The sequence below is a fragment of the Condylostylus longicornis genome, unplaced genomic scaffold (assembly GCF_029603195.1).
Source record: "Condylostylus longicornis isolate FDR11 unplaced genomic scaffold, ASM2960319v2 ptg000135l, whole genome shotgun sequence".
Lineage (NCBI taxonomy): Eukaryota > Metazoa > Arthropoda > Insecta > Diptera > Dolichopodidae > Condylostylus > Condylostylus longicornis.
Genome location: NW_026578103.1, coordinates 9792135 through 9819649, shown reverse-complemented (window position 1 = coordinate 9819649; position 27515 = coordinate 9792135). Strand labels below are relative to the sequence as shown.

The window sequence follows — 27515 nt, the reverse complement described above, 5'->3', positions numbered from 1 at the left end:
TGATCATATTTTGTCCACATTAAAATTTTTTTTTGTATATTGTATTGCTTGTGCTTCTTGTTTTTCTATTTAAAATCTATTAGGAAGAAGAAAAAAAAAAGTAATTGAAAAAATTAATAAAACAACAAAAACTAATAACAAAACAAGTATTTTCTATTTTGCACAAAAAAAAAAAAATTTTGCCATACGAGAAAGTTTTCCAAAAAAAAAAAAACTTGGTTCTGCTTTTTTCATACTAACAATGTTTTCATGATAAAATCGAAATTGAAGAAATTTTAAGGTGAAATTAAAAGCTACTATTTTCATATAATAATAATAATAAATAAAAAATAACAATAAAATGAGAAAACTTTTATCGTAACTGTAATAACAGTAAAAATTACTTTTATGTATATTTAATCTACTTTATGTATAATTGAGATATTAGAGACAATACGAGATATAAGAGAGTTAATAAAAGAGAAAATACGCAAAATAGTCAAAAATATTGCAAATATGTATTTTAACAATAAAAATAATAAATGTATATTTAGCCTGAAAATATGCAATTTTTAGAATAATATGCATGTATTAATATTCTCAATTAATATCATATTAAAGAGAGTTAAAATTAAAGAAAATTTAAATTTAAAGATATTGAAACAGAAATTCAAATGAGATTTTTGTTTCTGTTTTTCTCATAACAAAAGGGTAATTTAAGCACTAATTTTATTATAAAACAACATTTTGAAGATGAAAAGATTCGGTTGTTAATCTGAACTTTGTAATAGTTAGTAACTTATATTCTAATTTGAATTTAGAGAATAAATTAACAAAGAAATAAAATTAAAGAGAGCTCGAACAATATAATATTAGCTATGAGCTAGCAATCACGGGTACATATAACTTTTAAACTTATATAAACGCATAGTACAATTATTATTTGACCGCTTAACTTATGCCGAAGAATAAGTATAGCCAAAACCAAATATCTTATTAATTTTTATGATTTCTGAATGATATTACCTATCTTTAAAGTAAACAACTTCTTCAAAAAAATTTTAAGAACTCAATCATAGATAACATTGATATAGGTACATAAGATCCCATAAAAATTTATTATTTGTCAAAACAAAACTATCAGTTGAAAATGTCATTTCTTCTCGTAGGTAGATAATGTAAGAAGCTTGAGTGGCTCATACTCACATAATATATATTCGTCCATAGCCCACAAAAGTTTGCCAACGGTTGATTTATCCCATAATAATTTTTATACATTTTAAAAACATGGCAGCCAAATTCTTTTTATTTAGCATTTACTTGAATTGAAATTCTTTAAATAAGCTGAAAAATTATAATAAAACGGAAATCTCTTTTATTATTTTCTATTTTGCTATTTCTGTTACTCTACACTAAATATTTTCACATGACAAGAAATTTTTTACATGAAAGGTCAAAAGTCTAAAGAGAAAACTTTTGAAAATTCTTTAGAATTACATTATCGTCATCATCGTTCTATGTGAACTTTAATTTTATATGTTGGAAATATTTATTATTAAAACTTGTTGTTTTTCGATTTATTTTGAATTACAAAGTAATTTTATAAAAAAATTTTAAAGTATTTCCTAAATTCTTTTTTTTTAGAATTTCATTTAAGAATTTCCGAACTTTAACACAGGCAATTTAAATAATTTTTTTTTTGAAAATTTAATTCAAATTTAATTTTATTTAAATTTTAATAATTTATTTGATTATATTTTTATTATTTTAGGTATATCATCATTATCAAGCTGTGGTGATCCAGATCGTTTACCAGAATTACCACCTGGTGATGAACAACGTTTACAACGTGCCGCCTTACATTTACAACAGAAGCTGATACTTAGAGAATGGTTAAAAGAGCATAGATTACAACATCATTATTCACGTTTAATAGCAATTGAAGTTGTATCATTAGAAGATGTTTATTGGTTAGAAGATTCAAGAGCTAGTAAATTACTTGGTAAAGATTGGTCAAATTGGTCACAAGCAAGACAAAAATTACCAACATCAAAAGCTCAATTAGAATCATTAAAAGCTCAATTATGGTCAACAGTTGTAAAATCATCACAACATCAAGATGCATGGACATGGGGTGGTATGCTTGTAGTATCAGTTTCTGTAGCTGGACTTGTGACATTAGCTGCAATGACACAACCATCATTAGCACCGGAGGCACGACATTCATTATTACAATATGTAACTGGTAAATATTTATTACCAGCTAATTGTAAAGTACATTGGGATTGGAAAGATCCGCATGTTGTTGGTGATACAATGTGCTTTATTGTACGTTTCTTTCAACGTAATGGACAGCCTTATCCAATCTGTGATACTGATCAATTTTTTGTTGAAGTAACTGAAGGTACACGTAAAGTAAGTTTAATTTTTATTTCCAATTAATATTTTATAGATCTAGTCAATATAATAAAATATTATATTTTTATTTTTTTTTTAATTAAGGTGGTTACCATTAGTGAATTGGGATCCTCAACAGATCCAAATAATGCTAATATTGCTAAAGTTAAATTTACAGTTAGAACAGCTGGTACATATAAAATATCTGTATTAATTGGATCTAGTCATATAGCTGGTAGCCCATTTACAAGAAGTTTTGTACCGGGTCCAATGGATGCAAGACGTTCTAGATTTATTCGACCAGCTAGTACAGTAGTTTGTTGTGCCGGTTCACCAACACTTTTGCATATCGAACCAAGAGATGAATTCGGAAATAATTGTATTTTTGGAGCCGATGATGATCCAACGAAGGTATGATTAAATAAATTCAATTCAAAATTATTTTATTTAATTTTTTTCAAAAAATTTAAATAAAAATTAAATAGAGCAGAAAATTTAATTTTAAATTTGTATTTCTAATTAAAAAAAAAAATGAAAAATTACAAGAAAATTTTGATAATTAAAATTTCACATTTCATTTATTAAAATCTTTACTGTTTTCAATAGAATTTTATTGATTTATATAAAAAAAAACGGAGAACTCAAGTACCTATAGAAATTATAATTTTTCATTCTCCTAGCTATTAATAATTATTTTCTTAAAAATAATTTCCTTCTCTTCTTCTGCTTCTTGATCACAATTAAATAAACTTTTGAAAAGAAAAATTCTTTAAATAATTTTTAATTTTCTTAAATATTGAAAATTTTATGTAATTAACTTTTATTATTACAATTACTCCTTCTCATTTATAAGATTCTACAAATTGTAACCTACTTTCACCCCTTCAATTATTAAAAAAAGAAAATCTTATATGAAGTGCCATTCATTTAAATCTTAAATGTTGTTTCCAAAGTATAGAATAATTTTATTCAACACAGAAGAATGGTGGAAAACTCAAGTAATTTAAGCTACTAGATAGTCAATAAAATTTTTAACTATTTAAATTATGTATTAGCTATTGTTATACGACAGAACTCGTGTTAGCTTGACTTAATAAAATTTTTCTTTTGTGTCTGCCATACCTTATTAATCCTACTATAACGTTTCACAATTTTTCATTTCTTTCCTCATTAAAATGATGACGATTTTGCTCGGCAATCTCATAGCCGCATTTAACGCATCTTAATGATGGCAGTTTGGCTCTTTCTAAGCTAGAACAGCACAGCTTGCACGATAATTAATGCTGCATCTAAACATTTCGTTTGACAATAATAATAATAAATTTCAAATTTAGATCTCTTTCAAATTTTATGTATTTTGATAAAAAAAATCTTTTAAATAAATTTAAAAATGATTTTTATAATCAGGTTTTATTGTAACACTTAATTTTTATAACCCTTTTCTATAAATTTCAGTGAACATAATTTACAAAAAAAAAAAATCACTTCAAATTCGTTGTTCATTTTCCTATCCATTTTTTTTTCATTTAATTTAACATAAAGTAACTCTTAGAAAATTTCAAAGTCCATCAGAAAAGAAGATTTTTAAAGAGGAAGAAATTTTCATCTCAAAAGAATTTAATCAATATAGTTATACAGGGTGATTCTGAAAGGTATACAACAGCATATTTCATTGGTTAGAGGATCGAAAATGGGTAAAACATTTATTCCGGATTAAGTGCCAAATCTCAAGGAATTCCGAGGTTCAGCGATTTCACAAAAATTTTTACGTATTGTTTTAGTTTTTCATTTTTGTCTAACTAAATTTTTAAAACCTCGAAAATTTTCTTTTATAGAATTTTTCCAGCCTTTTAAGCTTTAATTTAGGTCGTCATATAGCACAAAACCCACAAATTTTGTGAGCCAAAAATTTAATTAAAATCAAACCAGAGTTGATAAAACTAAATTAAATTCAATTATTTATAATTAATTAAATGATTTATTAATTATTTGTTAGTTTAATATCATATCATTATACCATCAAACTCCATTTTGTGTAAAAAATTAAATTTTCCTATTAAAAAAAATTTTTCTAATAAAATAAATGTCAAAATTTGTATGGCATGCCTTTAAAAATTTGCTCCAGCTGGATAATTTTAATAATTTCAGATGCCAAATAGTGTCTAGTTTCCGAAAAATATTTTCTCAAATTTTTAAATTGCACCTAATCTGAGAAAAATGCATTTAAAAATTCTGAACCATATAGGAACCATTTCTTACAAAATTTGGCAAAAATTAAAAACGTACCATTTTTCTTACCAAGAAAAGTTTCGAAAAAAAATTTTTTGATTACTAGATTTTTTTTGTAATACAAAATTCTAGTTTTTCTTTTCAAAAATTTAAAATTTTTTAAATTCAATTTTTGTTTTTCAATTAAAAATTTTGTACAAAATTTCGTTTCAATTTTGTTATTAATTGTTACTTTTCAATAAAAAAATTAAAATTCAGATGGTTTATAATTTTCAGAGCATCATGGCTCTAAAAAATGTCAACTGCTTTTTGAGTGACTCTTGTCATCACAAATAAATGATAGTTGATAATTAGAGCGCTTAAAATCAATAAAAATCAAAAATAGTGAAAAATAAGGCCTTTAAAATCTTCACTTAGAAATGGTTCTTGCGCTACATCTTCTGTAACATTAAAAAAAAAGTTTAATGCTGGAGCTCTTAAATTAAAGCTTAAGCTGCTAGGCAAAATTCTATAAAAAAAATTTCAAGGTTTTAAAAAATTTCTTACGATAATTATCTATTTAGAAAAAAACTTAAAAAATAAAATAAGGGTAAAATTTGATTTCCCCTAAAGTTCGAAAGCTTGGTATTCTGAAGGTACATAAAACAAGATAGGCAAGGAGGTCTTTGCCAGGGAAGTTGCTGGCCAACACTCCCTTCATGATACAACATCACCAAATGGGGAAAGACTTTGCCATCTTGCTTCGGGTACATCGACATATATAGTTAGCACACATTTTCCGCATAAAAATATACATAAGGGTACATGGAAGGTACCAGGAAGCAGTACTGTGAACCAAATAGACCATGTACTAGTATCTAAAAGGTGGATGTCATCAATACTAGACGTAAGGGCCTGCCGAGCTGCAAACTGTGATAGCGATCACTACATGATCCGAATTAAAATCAGACAAAGGATCTCAAACGTTGGAAAGAATAGGGGTCAAAAAAGAAATAAATACGACACAGATAAATTAAAAGACGAGAACACACTCACAAGATATAGAAATAAAATTGAAGAGCAGTTCAACAACATCCAACAAACAGCGCAGGCCAATAACAGTATCAATCAGGAATGGGAAAATTTGAGTAAAACATTAGTAACTTGCACAATGGAAACGGTAGGAAGGAAGCAAATGCGGAGAAATCAAGAGTGGTATGACGAAGAATGTGCCAATGCTATAAAAGAAAAAAATATGGCTAGGGAAATCATGCTGCAAAGAATGACGAGAAGAAACGAGGAAAACTACAAAAATAAGAGAAAAATTGCCGACAAAATATGTAAAAGAAAAAAGCGTACAGCCATAAAAAAAAGAGTAGAAGAAATCAATTCAGCGCATAATAGCAAGAGCATAAGAAAATTCTATGCTAAATTAAAACATGAAAAAGCTGGCTTCCAACCAAAATTAATAAATGTTAAAGACAAGGACGGTATTATATTAACTGAAAAAATGCAAATACTTAACAGATGGAAGCAATATTTTCAAGAGTTATTGAATACAGAATTAAGGGAAGAAACAACACAATGGGTGGCAGCGGGGGATCAGGAGGAACGTGTCGATGAGCCTTCTATGGATGAAGTGCTCAACTCCATTGATTCTCTAAAGACACACAAATCACCCGGAGAAGATTCAATAACAACAGAGATGATAAAAAACGCAGGCAGTCGGTTTCATGAATCTGTTCATGGGCTAGTACGCAGAATTTGGAGTGAGGAAATAATGCCCGAAAACTGGAACGTCGGTATTATTGTACCCATTTTGAAAAAAGGGGATAAAACGATATGTGAAAATTATAGGGGAATTACTCTCTTGAATGCTGCATATAAGATACTGGCTAGTATCATTTCGAAAAGATTAAAAACATTTGCAGAAGGCATTTTGTATGAATACCAATGCGGTTTCAGGGAAGGCAGATCGACTATAGATCAAATTTTTGTGGTGAAGCAAAGTATGGAGAAACTATACGAATATAACAAGGATGTTCATCTGCTATTTTTAGATTTTAAACAAGCATTTGATAGTATCAAAAGGAATACAATTATAACGGCTCTGTCGAGTCTTGGTATTCCATCAAAATTGATTAGACTAGTCATGATGACACTAGATGCAACCAAAGCCCGAGTAATGGTGCAGAATGAAGTTTCAGAGGTTTTTACGTTTGGCGCTGGCGTCAAACAAGGTGATACTCTTTCACCGACTATTTTTAATTTGGTACTACATTATGCGATTCGACATTTGTACAGAGATGGAAATATAATATATAGATCAACTCAAATAGGCGCATATGCAGATGATATAATTATAATGGCGAAGCGATTACAAGACCTAAAAGAAATCTTCACGGAGTTGGAAGAATCTTGTTTAAATATTGGTCTAACAATAAACGAAAATAAAACAAAATATCTTAAAGTATCGCGATCGAATAGTAGAAGAACCGTAGAAAATACTGTTATTGGGAGATATAATTTTGAAGGCGTAAGCGAGTTTTCGTATCTGGGTGCTCAAATAAATAATATGAACGACACAAATAGATGCATCCAAAGTAGAATATTAGCAGGAAATAAATGCTACTACGCTTATGAGAAATTGTTTAAATCCAAACTACTTACCAGAACCTGCAAACTTCAAATGTACAAAACATTGATTAGGCCGGTCGTAACTTATGGTGGCGAGGTATGGACGCTCACCGTGGCAGATGAGAATATGTTACGTATATTTGAAAGAAAAATTCTAAGAAAAATTTATGGACCCAAGCAGGATGATACTGGAAACTACTACATGAGATCAAACGCAGAACTACTTAATCTAATTAGGGGTGAAGATATTGTACGCTTCGTCAAAAGTCAAAGAATCAAGTGGGCCGGGCATGTGTATAGAATGCCGGAAGAAAGACTGCCAAAATCAATAATGAGGGCTACACCAATGAATACGCGCAGCAGAGGCAGACCTAGGCTCAGATGGAAAGATAATATAGAACAGGACTTGAGAAAAGTTGGCGTTACCAACTGGAGAAGCTGTGCAGCCGACAGAAATCTTTGGAGGATGATTGTACAACAGGTCAAGGCCCACCCCGGGCTGTAGCACCATATGATGATGATGATGATGACATAAAACACAGAATCAAGCAGCATGTCTATTTTAAGCCCTTTACTAAGCCTTTCTGAAACTATTTGTTTGAAGTTACTATCTTTTTCAGAATGGAAGTTATAATCCAAAAAACTTGGATAAATAAAAATTTCGTGAAATTTCGTTAAAACTCCTGGAACTCGAAAATTCTTGAGATCTGGCATCCAGTCCGGAAAAAATGTTTTACCTATTTTCGATCCTCTAACCAAATGTATATGTTGTTGTATACTTTTCTGAATCACCCTGTATATGTAGACAATATATAAGCGCTTATATATACTTTTCACATTATATACAATATTATATATAAGCGTGATCAACAAAAAAAAATCTATAAAAATTCCAAAATAAATTTCAAAAGTATACAAAACGAGAAAAAAAATAGAGTTGACCTTGTCAACTCTGTGATACCCGTACGAATTTGTTATCCTATGTGCGAATAACTAATGTGCCATAATTAACTATGAGGCAGACTATGACTTTAAGTTGCCGTATTACCATATTAATTTATGCAAAATTTCAGTACTATGTGTTATTCAAAATACTGGTTGTGCCAAACTACTATTGATGTTGTATGGCACCTACCAGAAAGAGCCAAGAAATTTTAGCGAATTTTATCAAGCACATCGGCCCTACTAATATATTCACTTGTGTGAAATCTCAATATCACAGCTTTTATAGTTTCTGAAATATAGTCAAATAACTTTTGAAGTTGTATGGCAGGTACCAGAAGGAGCCAAGTAATTTCATCGACTTTTACGAGACACATCGGCCCTACTAATATATTCACTTGTGTGAAATCTCAATATCACAGCTTTTATAGTTTCTGAGATATAGCCAAATAACTTTTGAAGTTGTATGGCAGGTACCAGAAGGAGCCAAGTAATTTCAACGACTTTTATGTGACACATTGGCCCTACTAATATATTCGTTTGTGTGAAATTTCAATACCATAGCTTTAATAGTTTCTGAAATATAGTCAAATAACTTTTGAAGTTGTATGGCAGGTACCCGAACCGGTACCCCGATCATGTCCAATTTAAATAGGGTTCTGGCACTTACTACAATAAATCATTTGTGAAAATTTGGTGATTTTAGCTCAATTAGTTTTTGAGTTATCGTTCGGACGGACGGACGGACGGACGGACGGACAGACAAAGCTAAATCAACTCAGAATTTGACGCTGATCAAAAACATACACTTGAGTCTATATCTAACACCGTTATTTCTTAGCGTTACAAACGGTAAGGCAAATTTAGTATACCCTTCGAACATACGTTCGTACGGGTATAATTATACACACAAACAAGTTGTAGGGCCTATATACGTAACCACTTTTGATATAAGAACAAGAGAAAAAGTGAGATAAAAAAGAACACATGTCTAATCTTTGGGAAAAAGAAAAAACAAATTTTCTTTTGCCTTTTCTTCTTTTTTCCTCAATTTTCTTCTTTCATTTTCTTGTCAGAAAGTTTATCGGCTTGAGCCAAAAAAAAAAAAGATAATTGTGTAGAGAAAGAAAAACATTTAATGAAATTAACTTATAATTGAATCGTATGTGTTTGACTTTAAGGATGTTGTGAAGTCATTTTCATTTAATTGAAGTACAAATTACAATTTTAATAATAATTTGATAAAATAGACTTTTCTATAACTTTCAGGATAATCAAGTTGTTTGTTTTTTGTTTTGTTTTTTTTTTAAACATAATTGACTTTAATATTATTAAGATTATTATTGGCGTTATTATGAAAAAATTAAGTTGGAAAATATAATTTTTAATAAAGAGAATTAGAAGTGTTGATGTGGAAAAAAGAAACCTTAAAAGTTTGTGATGAAGTAAAAGAAAAAAGTATTAATTTTGCAATAGAAATTATTTTCAAATTAATTAGAAATTTTAATTGAACCATTTTGTTATATTTTGGTTTTGGTTTCTAATATTAAATTTTAAGAATATTGAGCAGTTAAAATTTCTTGGGTTAGAATCAAATAAGAGTTGGAGTTAGTTAAAAATAATGAAGAGTTTTGATTAGGTTAGGCTAAATATACGGGGCTATTCGAGAATACACTTAAGCCAAGTAGGTCAGTTGTGATATTTCTTGAGTTGTGATATTTCACCATACTCACTTGAACCAGCATAAGTGTTTTATAAGTCACAGTGTCCTCCGTCTTATCGACGTGACCGATCTTCATGGACGTTATAAATCCTATCACATCTCCGATATTACTCCGGGAGAGAGACATGAAACTCACTGTGAGATTAAGATCTAGCTTAAGTCAAAATTATCTAGTCGCCCCGTATATCGTTCTTCTCAAGAAGTTAAAAAGACAGACAGCACTGCCAAATAGATTAGTCCAAATTTCTTTATTTTTTTTAAATAAAATCTTCATTTCGACGATTTGGTAAAAAATAAAAAATCTTCACAAGCCCTTCAAGATCCTCAATTGAAATTCATTTGAAAAATGTTAAAAGCCTATTGTCATAAGCCGCATACGCATTTATTTAATACCATGTCGGTTTGTATAGAATCAATTCCTGCCGAAAAAAATAAAATTTTTCCCTTCCATCACGAAAGGAATGGAAAAGGAGCGTTACCTATTAAACTGACTTTTTGGATTTATGTAAACTTTAGAAAATATGATAAAAAAATGTAAAAAAATTGTAATTTTAAAAAACTTTAGTTGCATAGCAAAACCTTAATTTTGAAGATATTTTTTTATGTAAAATTTTAAAATATTAAAAATGTTATTTTGAAGTTTCGCACAAAAAATATGACCAAAATTCATTTTGAAGATAAATCTTCACTTTTGATAGCGCTGGAAACGGAATAATTAAATGTTCCTGAGTGCGTATTTGGTACCTTTGATATTCAAGAATTGCAATTCGAAATCTAGTAATTTTATAGCTGGTCATCATTCACTCGTACTTAACTTTTGTATAAGCATATAGAGCACTGGTCCTTTGATTCAGTTTCATTATTTTTCAAAACAATATAGAGGAAGAAAAATGCATTAAAATTATTTATTTAAAAATTCATTTAAACTTTTATAGTTTGACTGAATTTAGTGAAGATTTTCTACTGGAAAAAAATTTCTACTGGATTTAAAACAGGTGCTACTATTCAAACTAGAGTCAAACACAATATTCAATCAATTATTAAGAATGAGATTTAGTTCTGAGTGAGTGAGTGAAAAAAAGACATCATTTCTATCCTCTCTCTTTCACATTTCTCCTTAAAATGAACTAAACTTATTTTCAAAACAGAATAAAACTAAACTAACAATAGAACAATTTAATAATAGAATATTGTTAAAATCATAAAAATCTATTTATCACCATTTTTAATGAAAAGTTAAACGTAAAATGAACAAAGCTAATCATTCAAAGAGAATTAAAATCAAAGTGTAATACAAGTTAAGTATATGCAGATATCTAAAAATCGTTATAAATGTATTTGTATATAAGAAAAGAAAAAAAAAGGATAACAGTAACCTTAAAACAAAAAAAAAATCCGGTGGAAAATTGCGGCAATTGATGTAAATTCAAGCTTATCTTGATTATTTTAAATTTCTTTTTTCTTTTCTTTTCTTTTAAACAAGCACACGTGTGAACTTCTTGCTTCTTTTCATTGTTGTTATACAAAAAAGAAACCGTGTGGTACTTACGTCTACTGTGATAAAAAAAAAATATATATACACAAATACAAATGCAAAAGAACAAAGAAAATAAAAGGAGAGCATGGAAAAAAATTGTAAATTTTTATTGTTATTTGCGTCAGAGGCGTAATATACACTTTTGTTGAAATCGAACTTGATGATTCATTAGTGCAAGTATAATTCAGATCAACAAGCTCCCGAACTCATTCTTTATTTCTCAAAAATATATTATTATGTTAGAAGCATTTATTATGTAGTATTGTGCAAAAATCGTATAGAGTAGTTATGGGCAAAATGGTGGCAAAATCTTTTTGAATATTATTTTCCTTAAGTGAAAGACAATAAATTCAGAATTTTTGATGAGCAATTTTGGGCGACATTCATTAATTCTGTTGTAATTCCAACGATAACCATACACAAAATTTTGATAATTTTTTGACTTTAAGATTTCCTTTTAAAATTTTTATTTTAATTATTACAGAACTTGTACAATTTAATGCCCAAATAAAAGTATTTTGTTAGGTTCTACAAAATTTTTAAGTTTATCAAACTTCCTAATTTAAATAATTCTCAGAAAAAGGGGGGGTGTATGGTTTTGCAATAATTTTGAAAAGAAATTTAAATTTATAAAATAGAATCCGAACAAAACTGTAAAAGTAAAAACTAGGTTTTCCTATATAGCTAGTTCGTTTTTGTTTCTCCAAGTAAATTTGTTATTCCTTTTTGCTATGCTTTTAAAATCATGTGCTCTTTTACACATAAAATCCCTACAAATTCTCTATGTAAATATTTTTAATTTTTTTTAGTTTTATAATTTTCGTAACTTTTTGTAATTTATTTTTTTAAATTAAATTTTTCCTAAAAAAAAAGGTCGTTAAACAATACTAAATAATTTTATTATTATTTTCTTTTTAAATTGAAAAATATTTTTTTAATTCAAGTTAATCATAGGAGTTGAAATACAAGTTGTTCGTTGTCAAAATAATAGGAACTCTCAATTAAAAATGTTCTCGTGGTTGAAGGAAAACAACCAAAATTTAACTAATTTTTTAACAATAAATTTAGCAATTTCTAATATTTCAATCCGGCATAATGCGCTACATAATACCACATCCCAGTTACTTTATTATATACCGTTATGACGTAAATTACAGAATATTGCACAATGTTGCACCAAGTACAAAACCATAACTTCGTAATTTTAAAGCATTTGTCGATTATTTTTATTAGACTTTAGGCTCACATATTGTGATGTTTATATCACAAAAATTCTAACAAATTGATAAGTTTTGGTATTATACGAGGTTTTAAATAGTACACCTACACAAAACTAGATTATGAAGAAAATTTATTTTAATCTCTTTATTTCTCCTCATTTTTATACGGATAAAACTTTTGAAATAATTTCAGTGATCCTATTTCGTAGATACTAAAATGTAGCGTTTTCAAAATTTCTTTAAAATATTTCAATTTTTGTTTCTTATAAGATCTACTTTTTATACCAAAATATTGGTACCAATTTTATTTAATGTAATACTCGTATTAAACAATTTTTTTCTCAATATTGTGTTGTAGTTAATAACGAATTGACTAAAAATGTTAGAAAGAATAAAAGATTAACCTTATAAAAATTTTAAATCTTCCAATTTTCATTGGTTTTCTTTGAATTCTAGTGTATTTAAACCCTTATATTGCTTTTAAACTCGATTTGATTTAAGTAGGTATGTAATTCTGAACATAAAAAAAATACGATAAAACCAAATTGCAAATCAAAGTGTTCAATATCATACAATCTTAATGTTCATCCCGAATTTTTTTAAGAATTATTTCTAATATTAAAAAATTTACAGAAAATTATTTTTAAAAATTAAACGCAAAAAAAATTTTCAAAATTTCATTAGATAAGTTAAACGATGGATAAAAAGTCTTAAAAAATCAGTCAAAACGTAAGGACAAAAAAAAACGTTATTGCAATTTGAGACTGCGGCGATTAAATTATTTTTATTATATTTATTTTAATTTGCATCCATAACTATAAAAAGAAAATCACGCAGTGTCTGCAACACTCACAGAATAAATAAAAGAAATTTTTTTTTCTTTAATTTTGGTTATGACATTCTTATAAAAATTATGGATGAAAAAATAAATTTTGTATACCTAATGAATTATAATATTTTTACCGACCGCATTGCATACAATAAGGGAGGTTATGTGATAGCAAGAAAATTTGCTATTTGTATAGGAAGCGTAAATAAAATATTTTTAAACAGATGTCGGTCGGTCTGTGTGCCTGTAGGTGCACGCGTGTATCTCAAGATCGGCTGAACCAATATTCGTGAAATTTTATGTGTAAGTTTATTTGACCATGACACAGATTGATCAACTTTTCGAATTTGTCAGACTTCTGAATTTGCACCTTTTTGCTAGTCGATTTTACATTTTTGCGCATATAAAGAGAAAGAATCAACCAATTTCCTTGAAATTTAATATATAAATTCAGGATGTTAAAACAATAAACCTTTAAATTTTTTGGAAATGGCTCGGAAATCGAACTGAAGGCGAATTTTGCATTTTTTTATCATATCTGCGGAGCGGATTGATGGAATTTATTGAAATTTGATATTTGAGCTCTAGTGTCTTATCAAACCTAACTGCTGAACTTTTTAGGGAATTCGGGTGGCATAAAGCGAAATTCTACTAAGTGCCAAATTTACGTTTTTCTAGATATGTTAACTAAGAGCTTATTAGCGATCTTAAAATTGTAAAGAAGTTTTTAAAACGAATTTTTATAATCTTCTGTATCACTTTCATTAAACTAGATAATATACATTGTAGTCGGTTATGTGCTGATCACACCAGATCTTTTTTTTTGTCGAGGTAATAAAAAGTCATAATATTCATTTATTTAAATTTATGTACGTGTATATTTATTTAGGTTTCGTATATATATATACAAAATGTAAAAACAAATACAAATATAATATGCAAAAGTTTTAAGGATTCCAAAAAAAAAAATTATTTTATTTTCATTTTTGTTTCTGTTTTTTTTTTAATATTTTTTTCTTTGCTCTTTTAAAACAAGCATAATTTTATATTTTACTGAAATATGCAGTAAATTCACATACGTACACATACAAATCATTCAAAATTGTACAAGTAGATGAAAATAAAAATTAATTTTCCTATATACACATAAGTATGTAAATATATATTATATATAAAAGTAAATATGCAAATATGCAAATATTTTCATGTATACAAAACGCATTTACGTACATACAAATAAATATTAAAAAAAAAAATATATGATTTTATTATCCTTCATAAAAATCCTAAATAGATAAAAACTGGTAGAGCATCAGTACACAATTCATAGAATAAAAGAACACAAAAATTTAAGGATATTGTAGAAAGAGACCGAAATAAAACAATTCATAAATAAAGTTTAACAAATTTAATTCAATTATAGTCGAACTAACCGAAAATCATATTGAAAATTTTATATGCGCCTAAAATTATGGAAACGATTTACGTAATTATAAATAACTTGTAAAGCTATATATGAGTGAGTATTTTCCATACCAATCAAATCAACTCATTGCAATAGCCATATTGTTTAGAAAATCCATATTGTTTAGAAAATAGCATGTCAATGCTTTAAATCTTTTTAACATTCTGAGAAAATTTTCAATTCATATTATATTGCTTGTATATTTTGGTGTAGGTATTTTATATTTATTATGAATACTTTCCTTATCATGTAATATTGCATATCTTTAGGAGAAGTTTTCAAAAAAAAAATTTTGGCAAAATGTTTGTATTAGCAATAAAATTGAATTAAATTACAAAAAAATTTTATAAAACCATATAAGAATAGGACAACTGCTAACAATATGTTAAACTGTTCCTCGTTTTATAAAAGTTCGAAAATGAAGTGCATTACTTTCAAAACAAAATAAGAGATCGAAATATTATATTTTTGAAATTATTAATTGTAATAACTTAGCATTAAAAAACCTTCACGTATATTTTCAAGTTACTTTCAATTGCCCAGCAAATGAAAAAATAAAACTACAAAAAAACTTAAAACTGATCACAATAAATTTCAGAAGAACAAATTGATGGGAGGGACATGGAATAAATGGACCTATTAACAATAATAGAAATAATCGACGGATTGATTGACACGCAGACAAACGGATAAACATAAAATAGCTCGAATAAAGACTCAAACATACGTGAAATGAAATTAATGTTTTCTGTTCACAATAGTTTCGATTGAATGCCATTTGTGTGCCACATGTTTTTACTTATTTATTTTTTTATTTTTTAATATTGAAAATTTGCCAATCAGTATTTTTATGGCGAATGGCAAATTTTGATTTGTAAACTAATTGTTTTTTTTATTCATCAAACAATGATTAATGCCTAAACATTGCCTCAAATTTTATTTTTTATTAATAAATTTTCATCACCATTCAAATTCATTCTTAAAAAAAAAACAAAATTTTTTTTTTATTTATTGCATAAATTTTAAATATTTTTTCTTTTTTTTTGCTTTTTACAAACATATTGCTATTGATTTTCCTTTTAATTTCGTTGCAAGAAAAAAAAATTCAAATATAATCTCATTTTGAAATTGAATTCCACACAATTAAGAGAAAAATAATAAAGCCCAGATATATGGCATCCAAAAATAGCAACATATTAATAAATACGGTTGGTCTTTAGAATCGTTAGCATCCCATTTAATCACTATTCAAATAAAATTCAAAATTGATAAAATTTAAGGCACAAGGATCATCGCTTACGCAAGTAAACAGAAAACAAAACTGAATAAACCAAAAACAAAAAAAATACAAAAAAAAGAACATATTTATTAAATTGATTCCTGATTTTTGAAACAAATATTTGCCAAGGACTAATATTTTAGGTTCAAGTTATGGAATGCATAAAAAATTTTTTACCATCATAAAAGTTCTTCTATATAGGTACCTTATAAAATTCATATAAAAAAATAAAAATCTTATATAGTATAAGGATAATACTAAAAAAAAGATAACAATAAAAAGAAAAAAAAATTAAAAGTACCTACAAGAGGAATTTATGAAAAAAAGGACGAGAAAACAAATTGTTTTTTTTTTTATTTTTTTTATAGATAAAAGGACATAATAATATAAAATTACAAATACAACGAAAAAAAAAATAAAACAACGACAACATATCGTATGTATGGCAAGAGATTGTTGTGACTGCTCTTCAGGTTAAATGATGGAGAGCAAAAAAAATATGAGAATGAAAATTAGGTTGATGAGCGGTAGAACAAGGGGAATATAATAATAAAAATGAGACGACTTTATTTAACATTAAGGAGAGTAAAAAAACGCAAACAAAAAAAAAAAAACTTTTTAATGAATTTTTTTTTGTCTTTTTCTCTCCCTTTTTGTTTCCTTATTCACTTGAGTTTTTTTATCTTTTTTTTTTTAAATTCCAAAATTTCCCACGCACTCAAAAATTCCTTAGAAATTGGGTTCTTGTTTTAGTGTTCTTGTTTTTGTTTTTTTTATTTTAATAAAATCTCATATCTCCAAAAATAAATTGTTAAAATGATAAAAAATAATTGAAGAGGGCGTTTAAATATGCAATAGAAATACTTTGACATTTTACATGAATGAAATGAAATATAAATTTGAATGAATTTAATCGTTTATGGAATTTTAAACATGATGCAGATAGATGCAATTACATAATAATATTGAGTACATTTCATATAGTTTATAGCTCCTTCATTTGATTGTTAGTAGAAAATTATTAATGAAATCATCTGGCTAATTGATTTAAAAAGCTTCACTAAAAAATTAAGACGTTTATGAATGGTGGTTCTCCAAAAACTTGCTTCCTTTTACTTTTATAACTGATTATGACCAGAAATTTACTTTAAAAATATTTTTAGTTTCCGTGCAGACTGCAATTATTCAACTTAAAAGTAAAATAATACAGCGAATGCTGTTTCACATCTCAAACATGATTTCGGCATGATTTTATTTAATTTTAAATTACATTAAAACTATTATTTAAAATTAAGAGAAATTTCGTTTAATTATATAAGTTAATTACCATATTGTTGACTTCATAACAAGGTACGCTTAACTACTTGTAGGTTAGAATTACTTACTTTGAGTATAAAATATTGAAGACTATGAAAATTATTACTGCAATTTTATGAAAATAAAAAATTGTCTCAATTCTTGTTGAAATTTACTAAATATTTCTTTGAGTGCACAATTCTTTTAATGCATATATAAGATGCACCAAAATTGTATTATGATTATGTATTTTCGTATTGATTAAAATTATTGATATACTTAGATGTTACTGAAAAATATCTAAAATATTTCAATATAATTTTATGACGTTAGAATATTAAATACCACCCTTAATGTTATCCTCCCTAGTAAGTATTTTTAGTATTGGAATCTAGATCACATTTCGTTTAATAGTTACAATTTTAAATTTAAACGATTCTAATTCTTATACCGTATTTATGTATGGATGTATGTAAATTATTTTATCCTCTTGAAATGAATCAAATATATTCATAACAGAATCTTAAAATAAATGCTTAAAAGTCTTGAAGAAGAAAATATAAAAAAAAAAATAGAAAAACTTTTAAGTTAAAATAAAATTTTTTCTCAAGAAAAGAAAAAAATCGTTTTTAAAAAAATATACATATATATATATTTTCCCCATTTATTTTTAAACGTTTCTGTTTTTTTTTTTTGTTTTTTCTTTTCTTTGTTTTCTTGTTTTCTTTTCAGGGCTACGATGTTGAAATATTCGATTTACATGGTAATACAGCAGAGAAACTATCACGTGCCATATCATTTTCATATGATAAAGTCAACTCACGTGTCGCTGTAACAGCTCTATTCCCCGAACCGGTATGCCTTCGTGCTGTGATCAGTTATCAAGGACAAAAATTACCAAATGGAGATTTTGATATCATTGTGTTGAGTAGTAAGTTGTTTTTTCTTTCTTTCGATTTTTTTTCGCTCGATTTATAATATTTTTTGTATTCATTTTATTTTTTCTTATTTTTAATATAAATTTTCACAAAAAACTTTCAAAAAGAAAAGAATTTTGTTTATTAAGAATTGATTCATAAAAATATTATGGTGACCAGATTATCTAAGGTATGTGTTGCGGTACAAAAATTATTTAAAAGGTTTATTAATTAAATTAACAAATTCGAATCATAACTGAAAAAAAAATTAAAAATTTAATTTTCCCATTTAATTGTAATTAATAAAGTACACTGAAAGCCGCACACCATATCTTCCCAAATTTCTAGTCGTATTAAATGCAAGAAATTAGAGTTAAATTTAATAATTGGTTGCCGAATCGGGGTAATGTGATGGCACCACATTTTATATAAGTAGAATTTTTTGCTGACGTATACTAATTCAGCGTAATAGGTGATGGACAACAAATTGTTAAATTAGGCTTTACTATACGGTTCGAATTTACATTATTGATTATTTTAGAAAATATTCAGCATATTCGTGGACCAAGAAGCCTTGTTTTTCGTGGAAATTAGGTGTCAGCAACTAAACTTTTACTGTCGATCGAATTTATATTTTTCCACATATATGCATAAAGTGGAAACCAATTTTCTTGATTGTTAATTTTTCAACTGATTATTTTAAAATACTGGATGAGTAATGTTTTGGCAATATCAGAATTGAGAAACCAGACCTTTATTAGGGGTCGATTTTATATTTTTGGAAATTCTGTTTTCTACAGGAACTTTGACTAAAATTGGGGTCTTTTTTAACAAAAATAAAATCTATAATTTTGATATATAATTATTACTGTCTTATAAAATTTTCCTTTGCAACCACTGATATTTAAAAATCAATCTTAAGTATTTTAAGCAATTACTATTATTGTGTGGTTAACATGTGGTACTTGTCGAATTATAATTTGTGTATATACCTATATAATTTCAAATGGTCACCTTATCATGACATCATTGACGCAAAATTAATTCCCATTATGAAAATCATTATGTACGCGAGTAATATAAATGAGGAAACATAGGCTTTTTCAATGACCTTCAATTATAATATGTTGATTCTACTCTACGTACATAAAAATTACTACATATATTTTCATTGTCTTGTTATTTATTTTTATTGTACGAGTATTAAATATTTTGAATAACAAAAATATTAACTACTTATATAAAATGCCGTTATGAAAATACTAAATAAATTAGAATATTTATTACAGAATTTTCATTTAATTTACATATAAATTTGATTTATTACAGTAATAAATAATCGAAAATAGAAAAAAAAAAAACAAAATAAAATAAAAATTTCACTTCGAAAATCTTATTAAATGCACAAATATAATGACAGAAATGAAATGTCAATATATGACATAAATGTCAAATATTTTTATTGTATAATTTACTTTATAACTATACAACAAAATATAAATTAAAAGATTTGATTTGAAAAAATTATGTACATAATATTATGTACATAGGTAAGAGTATATAGAGTAAAATATAAAAATATTTTGTCGGAAAGGAAATTAAATGTAATGTTGGAAGCAATTAGGCATAAAATTATTGTTAAACTTATTGATAGTTAAACAACTTGTATATTTTTATAACAGATATAACTTGTATTTGGATAGGATATTTTTATCTTAAAAAAAACTTATAAATTATATTAAAATTTTATTCAGAATTTTCTTGCATTTGAATCGTTTAAATTTTAATTAAAATTTAAATTGAATGCCTTAAAAAATATAGCTTGATTAGTTATTTGGGAAACATTAATATTATTGAAGCCCCGTATCAATAAAAGGTGCAGTAAGATGTTTATAAATGCAAAACCAAAGTCGAAATTGATTATAAGCCTCAGTGTCTCAGATCCTGTTGAGGTGTGCGAACATTATCTCAATATAAAAGAATTTTATTTACAATGGTTTAGAACTCAGAAAGGCCTAACATAAATTAAATTTCACTTTTATTCCTAAAACCGCATGAATATCTTAATAGATTTAAAAATTCTTGTGCATAATCAAGTATAGGATGGCATAAGGTAGGAAATATTTTCATGAACGATTCTTTGATCAATTTCCATAAAACAGGCTGTTATATAAATTCCTCTTTATATAAATAAATACTTATAACTTCGGAACCCATGCGACATAGAGTAATTATCGCGAGGTTGTTTTAAATGCGATTGATGTTTTTTTTAGAGTCTTCTAATAAATTTGATTTGTGCCATAGTTTTCGAGATAAAGCTCGTCAGATTCAGAATTTTTGTTGAAATTTTGCGAAAATTTGTGCGATAATTTTTTGTTTTTTTTTTTCAATGCACTAGAAAAGGTTAACTTTTAGTTATCCATATAATATTTTCCTACTTTATCAAAGAATAATCCCTGAAATCATTTGACACCTTATGCAAAACACCAGAACGAGCAGAGAAAGCACCAAAAAAGAGTAGATTTGTTCGAATTACCTAGATAAGATTTGCTGCCTTTCATTCATATTTACGTACATTAATTTCGTGCGCACAAACCGTCATCATCGTCCAAACAAATATTCATTTTGAAATATTTATAGCAAGCATTCCTGTTCTTTTAGAAATCCATATCTAGAATAATTAATTAATTAAATAAGATTACAATATAATTAAAAAAAGATTCATTTTCTGGAAAATTTATGATCTATTCATTTTTGGATTTAAAGCACTTCTATATAATTTCAACGTTTTCCGTGATTTTTGAATTAATTTTATTTTTTTATCTTTTTTCATTATTTGGAAATTAATGAAAAACTGCGAGAGCAGCAAAGAAGGAAAACTCGGAAAATATAAAAAATAAAAGTCAAAAAAAAAAAGCGAAAGCATGAACGCAATTCAAAATCAATTTAGAAAATTTTTATTCTCTTTTCATTTCTATTTTTTTTTTTTATTGAAAAAATAAATATGAATTGATTTACTAAAATATCTCATTTGAATTTTATGAATTCAAGGTAGCGATACAACATTAGTACACAAAAATATTGCATCTCGTAAGCACAATATTTGTTATGAAGCGAAACTTTTAAGTATTTATGGGCAACCAAAATCTAAAGCACGTCGTGTTCTATGTTATGTTGGACCAAAACAGGTAAGAAAATTTTAGTACACAAAAAAAGAACAAAAATTAATAATCAAGTAGATATAAAAATCTAAACACATATACATTATTTATAAACAGCATAGCACCGTTATAATAAATCTGTGACTACAAATAAAAAGACTTTTAACGAAACCTGAGCTCTTTTGCCTCAACTACTTTTTACTTTTTTTTCTAATCAATTTACTACAGAAGTTTTTTTTTTATCAAAACAATTCATTTGTGTTTTGAATTCAACAAAAATTCACGAATTTTTGGTTTGTACTATTAATTTTAACACCTTCTAAAACAAATTAACTAAATTTTCTTGTACTTCACACTTGGGTATCATGTATCGCACTACTACATTGATATTCAGTCATTTCATTCTTACCCAATAAATGAAAAATAAATTAGAAAAGACTGGAGTCTCACGTTGAACTAATTTTAATCGTAATACATTTTTGTGACTTAGTAAGCTTTTCCTTAAAACCACAGAAATAACAACACGTACACGTAAAATAACTGATTCGTGCTTTTATATTATGGTGTGTTCAGACGTATATCAAAAATAAAGGTGTATTATGTGAGACTGAAATAACAATGTAAAGTGAGAAAATGTAGAACAAAAACAACCACAAATTAAATTTCATTGATTTTATTAAATTTATTATAGGAAAAGAAAAAAGAAAACGAACGAAAAAGAAAATTTAGAGAGGATATAAAAAATGTTTTCTATTTTTATCCTTTTTTGAAAAAAAAAAACAATTCTATACTTTCTATAAATTGAAATCAAGGGAATATAAGAAATTGATCGATTCCGATGACTTTATAAGGTTTTCGTTGTACTCGTACATATACATTTACACAAATTCACGAGTAGAGCTGTTCATATTATTAACTCAGCATATTGTTTTAAAAAATTCACAATGAAATTAATTTTATTACCTTATACAATAAGATTTTCTATATAGTTAAAATAATATGTTTTTTCGACACGATTTTTGATCAAGAAAAAAGGAAAAAAAAATTTCAACAGTCAATTACTTTAACTTTTATACTATAAAAGTTTCAGATCAAATAAAATTTTTAATTTAATTGCACATTAATAGAATGTTAAAGAATGAATTCAAACAGCAACCTGATGCATAACATACTTTTGAAAACCTGAAACATAACAGAATTAATCTTAGATAAGACGCTTTTTTCGATACCGCACAATATTTAAAATTTATTTGAATAGCTGGAGAGCGATTAGTTTATTACAAATTACAATTTTTCATTTCACTTTGGTTTAACTCAACAAACCAACTGTTGCCACTTCTTCTCCAAATAATTTAGCTCATGTAAATTTTAAACACATTGCGTTGTCCTCTCAAAAAAGGAATAGTTTTAAGCGATCGGGCCTTTCGGCCAAAACATTATCAGTAATATGTTCAATATTATGTTCCAATTAAAGCAGAATGGTTGATATAAACCAAAGATTATTATTCATGCTTCAAATTGATGAAAACAACATAAGACAATAAATAGCGACGTAACAGCAGCTGAATTGGAAAATTAAATATGAACAAAGAATGTTATTTAGAAATGAACTCCTTCAAATTCACATCGTTCAACAGCACTGGTCAGTTTTGATGAAATTGACATGGTAAACTGAAACGATTTGACGTTAAATTTTGTAACGAATCTGTGTTAAGTATCAAAAATAAAAACAACAGCTTTTCAACTTTTATTCCCTGTTTTTCTAAGTTTTAAAATGAAAATGGTTACGAAAAATATTAAAAAAGTTTTAAATATTTCGAATCATTTATTATGGGTCCATATGAGATCAAAAGTGAGAAAATTCTTCAAATTTTTATTTTTTTTTTTTCATTTAACTTAAACAAAATAAAAATTAATTTTTGTTCCTATATTTAATTTTTATATTTAGATAACAATTAAGGAAATGATCCTTAAATTCATTCCGAAACGTATTGCAACATTTCGGTTATGCCCTTCAACAAAATTTCATTTTCTACCACCAAATATAACTCAAACACATGGACCAGTTTTTATTATTGATGATGGATCACAACCAAAAATCGAATTAGCATCAAAAGATCGAAATATTATTGCTGCAACATTTACACATTTCTTATTAAAGAATATTGGTGGTTCCGAAACATTTAAAGATAAACAAGATTTCTTTTATCATGAAGTTCGAAAATTTCATTCAAATTATTATCATGAGAAATTATCATTAAAAGTTAATCGTGAAAAAATTTTAGAAAGTAGTATGAAAGCGACAAAAGGTTTTTCTGTTAGCGATTGGTGCGGTAATTTTGAAGTAACATTTCAAGGTGAACAAGGTAAATAATATCTAAAAAATTTAAGCTAAATATTGTTATCAACTATTAAATTATAATACATAAATGAATTTGGTGTAGGAATCGATTGGGGTGGTCTAAGACGAGAATGGTTTGAATTAATTTGTAGTTCATTATTTGATCCACGTGGTGGCTTATTTTGTACTTTTCATGATAAACGTCAAGCATTAGTACATCCGAATCCACATAGATCATCACATTTAAAATTAAAACATTTTGAATTTGCTGGTAAAATTGTTGGAAAATGTTTATATGAAAGCGCATTAGGTGGTTCCTATAGACAATTAGTAAGAGCTAGATTTACACGTTCCTTTTTAGCGCAATTAATTGGTTTAAGAGTTCATTATAAGGTGAGAATAATATAGAATATTAATAAAATTTACAAGTCAATAAAATTTTTTTTTTGTTGGTTTGTTTCTTTTAGTATTTCGAACAAGATGACCCCGATTTATATTTATCGAAAATAAAATATATCCTAGAAACCGATTTAGATACTAGTGAATCATTGGAATTATATTTTGTTGAAGAAGTTTATGATGTTAGCGGTCAACTATCAAAAACAGTTGAATTAATACCAAATGGTTCAAGAGTACGTGTTACAAATTCAACAAAAAATCAATATTTAGATGCATTAGCTCAACAAAGATTATGTAATAGTGTTAAAGATGAAGTTGATAGTTTTTTAAAAGGATTAAATGGTATTATACCAGATAATTTATTAAGTATTTTCGATGAAAATGAACTTGAGGTGAAATTAAATAAAATATTTTTGATATTTACAATTTAGTAATTTTTAAAATTTTTAGTTATTAATGTGTGGTACTGGTGAATATTCTATAGCTGATTTTAAACAGCATCATATCGCAAATGGTAATTCAGCTGAATTTCGACGTGTATTAGGTTGGTTTTGGGCAGCTGTTAGTAATTTTAGTCAAACGGAAATGGCAAGATTATTACAATTTACAACTGGATGTTCACAATTACCGCCAGGTGGTTTTCAAGAATTAAATCCACGTTTTCAAATAACAGCAGCACCAACATTTGGTAATTTGCCAACAGCTCATACATGGTAAATACAAAAAACATTTATTTTACTATATAAATCTTATGAGACATTTATACGTATACATAAAATTGCAAATATAAAGGAATATACATTATATGTAGAAATAAATAATCCTATACCACCTATAGTGTTGGAATATTTGTGCAGAAAATTGCGCTTTAGTAGGCAAAATGTAATGCCATTTTATGCCAAATTTCAAAAACTTGCTACTTTAAAAGAATTTAACTAAAAAACAAACAATTTTTATTTTTTTAACTCACAACCTTCTTCTTATTCTTAATATTTAAAATAGAACATATTAAATTTACAAAATTCGAACCAGCGGCAATTGTTCAAAATTTTTTCAAAAATTTTTCAATACTTTTCTAAAGCGCTATTAACCCAGAAATGCACTTTGCATAATCTTTTAAAAACTCAACGCAAATCTGAAATTCATTATGCCAATATTCCAACACTGTACAAAGCAACATGAGTATACAATTTTCGGATTATTTTTTACAAATATTTTAAAAGTAAAAAAAATCGGAGTAATATATTAAATCTTTCGATGAATACTTTGGTTGTTTTCTATGATAGTCTTTCCATTGTTTTTCAATAGTTTCGTTAAAATATTTCGAAAATAAACTATAATAGTTAATGCAAAAACCTTTTCGAAAAACAAGATGTAGGAAATATTATATTTCATTTTTGTTGCCCAAATTTTTTCATAACAATTTCAATTCTAGATTTTATTTTAGACAAAAACCATTATTAGTCACTATCTTGAACAGCAACCACATGATAATTGTTTACTTTCCAAAATAATATGTTTCGAAAATTATTTTTAATTTTTGTTTAGAACATACGCTAAGTATATAGCAAAGCGCCATCTTCACATAATCTGAAAAGCATTTAGTTAAATTGATTTTTATAATTTTAACATTTTTTTTATCAATTCTTTTTAAGTTGTCGAAGCACCAATTTAAGAATTTATTCACTTTTATTTAATAGTCACATTGTTCTTAATTAGAAATCATTAAATTATTAATTACATTTTTAAATCTTATTTTAATATTATTAACTCTTAAATTTTAGCTGCAAAATATTTCATATTTTGATTCTCGTTTCTTTTTTTGATTCTTACAATTTCTAAAACCTCTTTATACCCATACGAACATATCTTAGAAAACGTTGAAAACACAGTACTGAAATTTTACATAAATTAATATGGTAATACGGCAACTTAAAGTCATAGTCTGTTCCATAGTCAGCAATGGCATATTTACTCGCACATAGGATAACAAATTCTATTTTTTCTTGTTTTATTTTGTTTTCCGTTCTTAACGTCTAATAATCAGTATAGTTCATAATTTGAAAAGCATTGTTAAAAAGATGTACATAAATAGGAGTTAACTAAACTGAAAGCCATTAAAATTTTTTATAAATCAAAAACTTTAAAAAAATAATGCACATCAAAATTTATATCAATTATTAATCATCTCTTTTTTTGTTTAATTTTAGCTTTAATCAATTATGCTTACCAGATTATGAAAGTTATGAGCAATTCGAAAAGGCTCTATTACTTTCGATTAGTGAAGGAAGTGAAGGTTTTGGTATGGTTTAAGAGAAGACGGCAAACATCAGTAATTTATAATTCGTTCTTCCTAATCGAAAACAAATTCATGCTGTTTTAAATATATTGCTGATTAATATTTTAATAATTTATAGAAAACAAACAACAAACATCCGATACGAAATTTCGAATAAAACAAAATGGAATCGTTAATTATAATATTCTTTAAAAAAAAAACAGTATATTATAATTATATAGAATTAATTATTTTATATAATATTCGAATATTATTTGTTATTCATTTTAAGTTTTTATTAGATAAATTTTAGATTTATATATGTATATACATATTTGAATAAATATAAAAAAAATTCTAAAGCAATTCTAATGTGTTTGCCAATTTTTGGTGAAAATCTTATATTATATAAATGATTAAGGAAGCTATAATATTATTTACATATAATATGTAAGTAAATATATATGAATGTAACTATTATATTTAAAGAAATAAAATTACATTTTATGTAATTATATAACATGTATTATGCATAAAAACAAAAATTAATTATGAAAAATTGAATTGTTACGTTGTTTAGTAAAAATGGAGAAATTAATTAAAGAATTATAATTATATAGAAAAACTAATAAACTAAATAAATTAAAAACAATAAATTGAAATAAATAACAATTAATATTATTTTAAAAATTTTGTTTAATTTTTGTAATATCAAATTTTATTTGCAAATATTTTCTATTATTTTTAAAGTACCTATGATAATAAAACTGTTGGACGTCAAAAGAACAAACCATTATACTATGAATATATGAGTAATCTTTAAATAAATTTTTAATATATTTTTGAAAATTTTTATATAGCAGCAATTTGATTGCAAAATTTATTGGAAAAAACGGGATTGTAATTA

The 27515-nt window shown here is 26.3% G+C and overlaps 1 protein-coding gene across 1 annotated transcript; it reads left to right on the top strand.

Moving 5' to 3' along the window:
- The first annotated feature begins 1755 nt into the window (after nucleotides 1-1755).
- Nucleotides 1756-26822, top strand: LOC129615338 (apoptosis-resistant E3 ubiquitin protein ligase 1). Its single transcript, XM_055530484.1, has 9 exons — nucleotides 1756-2394; nucleotides 2482-2787; nucleotides 18245-18443; nucleotides 21481-21617; nucleotides 23539-23956; nucleotides 24035-24324; nucleotides 24399-24722; nucleotides 24781-25043; nucleotides 26541-26822. The coding sequence occupies exons 1-9, from the start codon at nucleotides 2119-2121 to the stop codon at nucleotides 26641-26643; spliced, it is 2316 nt and encodes a 771-aa protein (XP_055386459.1). The 5' UTR covers nucleotides 1756-2118; the 3' UTR covers nucleotides 26644-26822.
- The last annotated feature ends 693 nt before the right edge of the window (nucleotides 26823-27515 follow it).

Coding starts and splice junctions, on each gene's coding strand:
- LOC129615338 (XM_055530484.1), top strand. CDS start 2,119: ATGCTTGTAGTATCAGTTTCTGTAGCTGGACTTGTGACATTAGCTGCA. Junction 2,788..18,244: donor CCGATGATGATCCAACGAAG/GTATGATTAAAT, acceptor TTTTCTTTTCAG/GGCTACGATGTTGAAATATT. Junction 21,618..23,538: donor GTTATGTTGGACCAAAACAG/GTAAGAAAATTT, acceptor TTTTATATTTAG/ATAACAATTAAGGAAATGAT.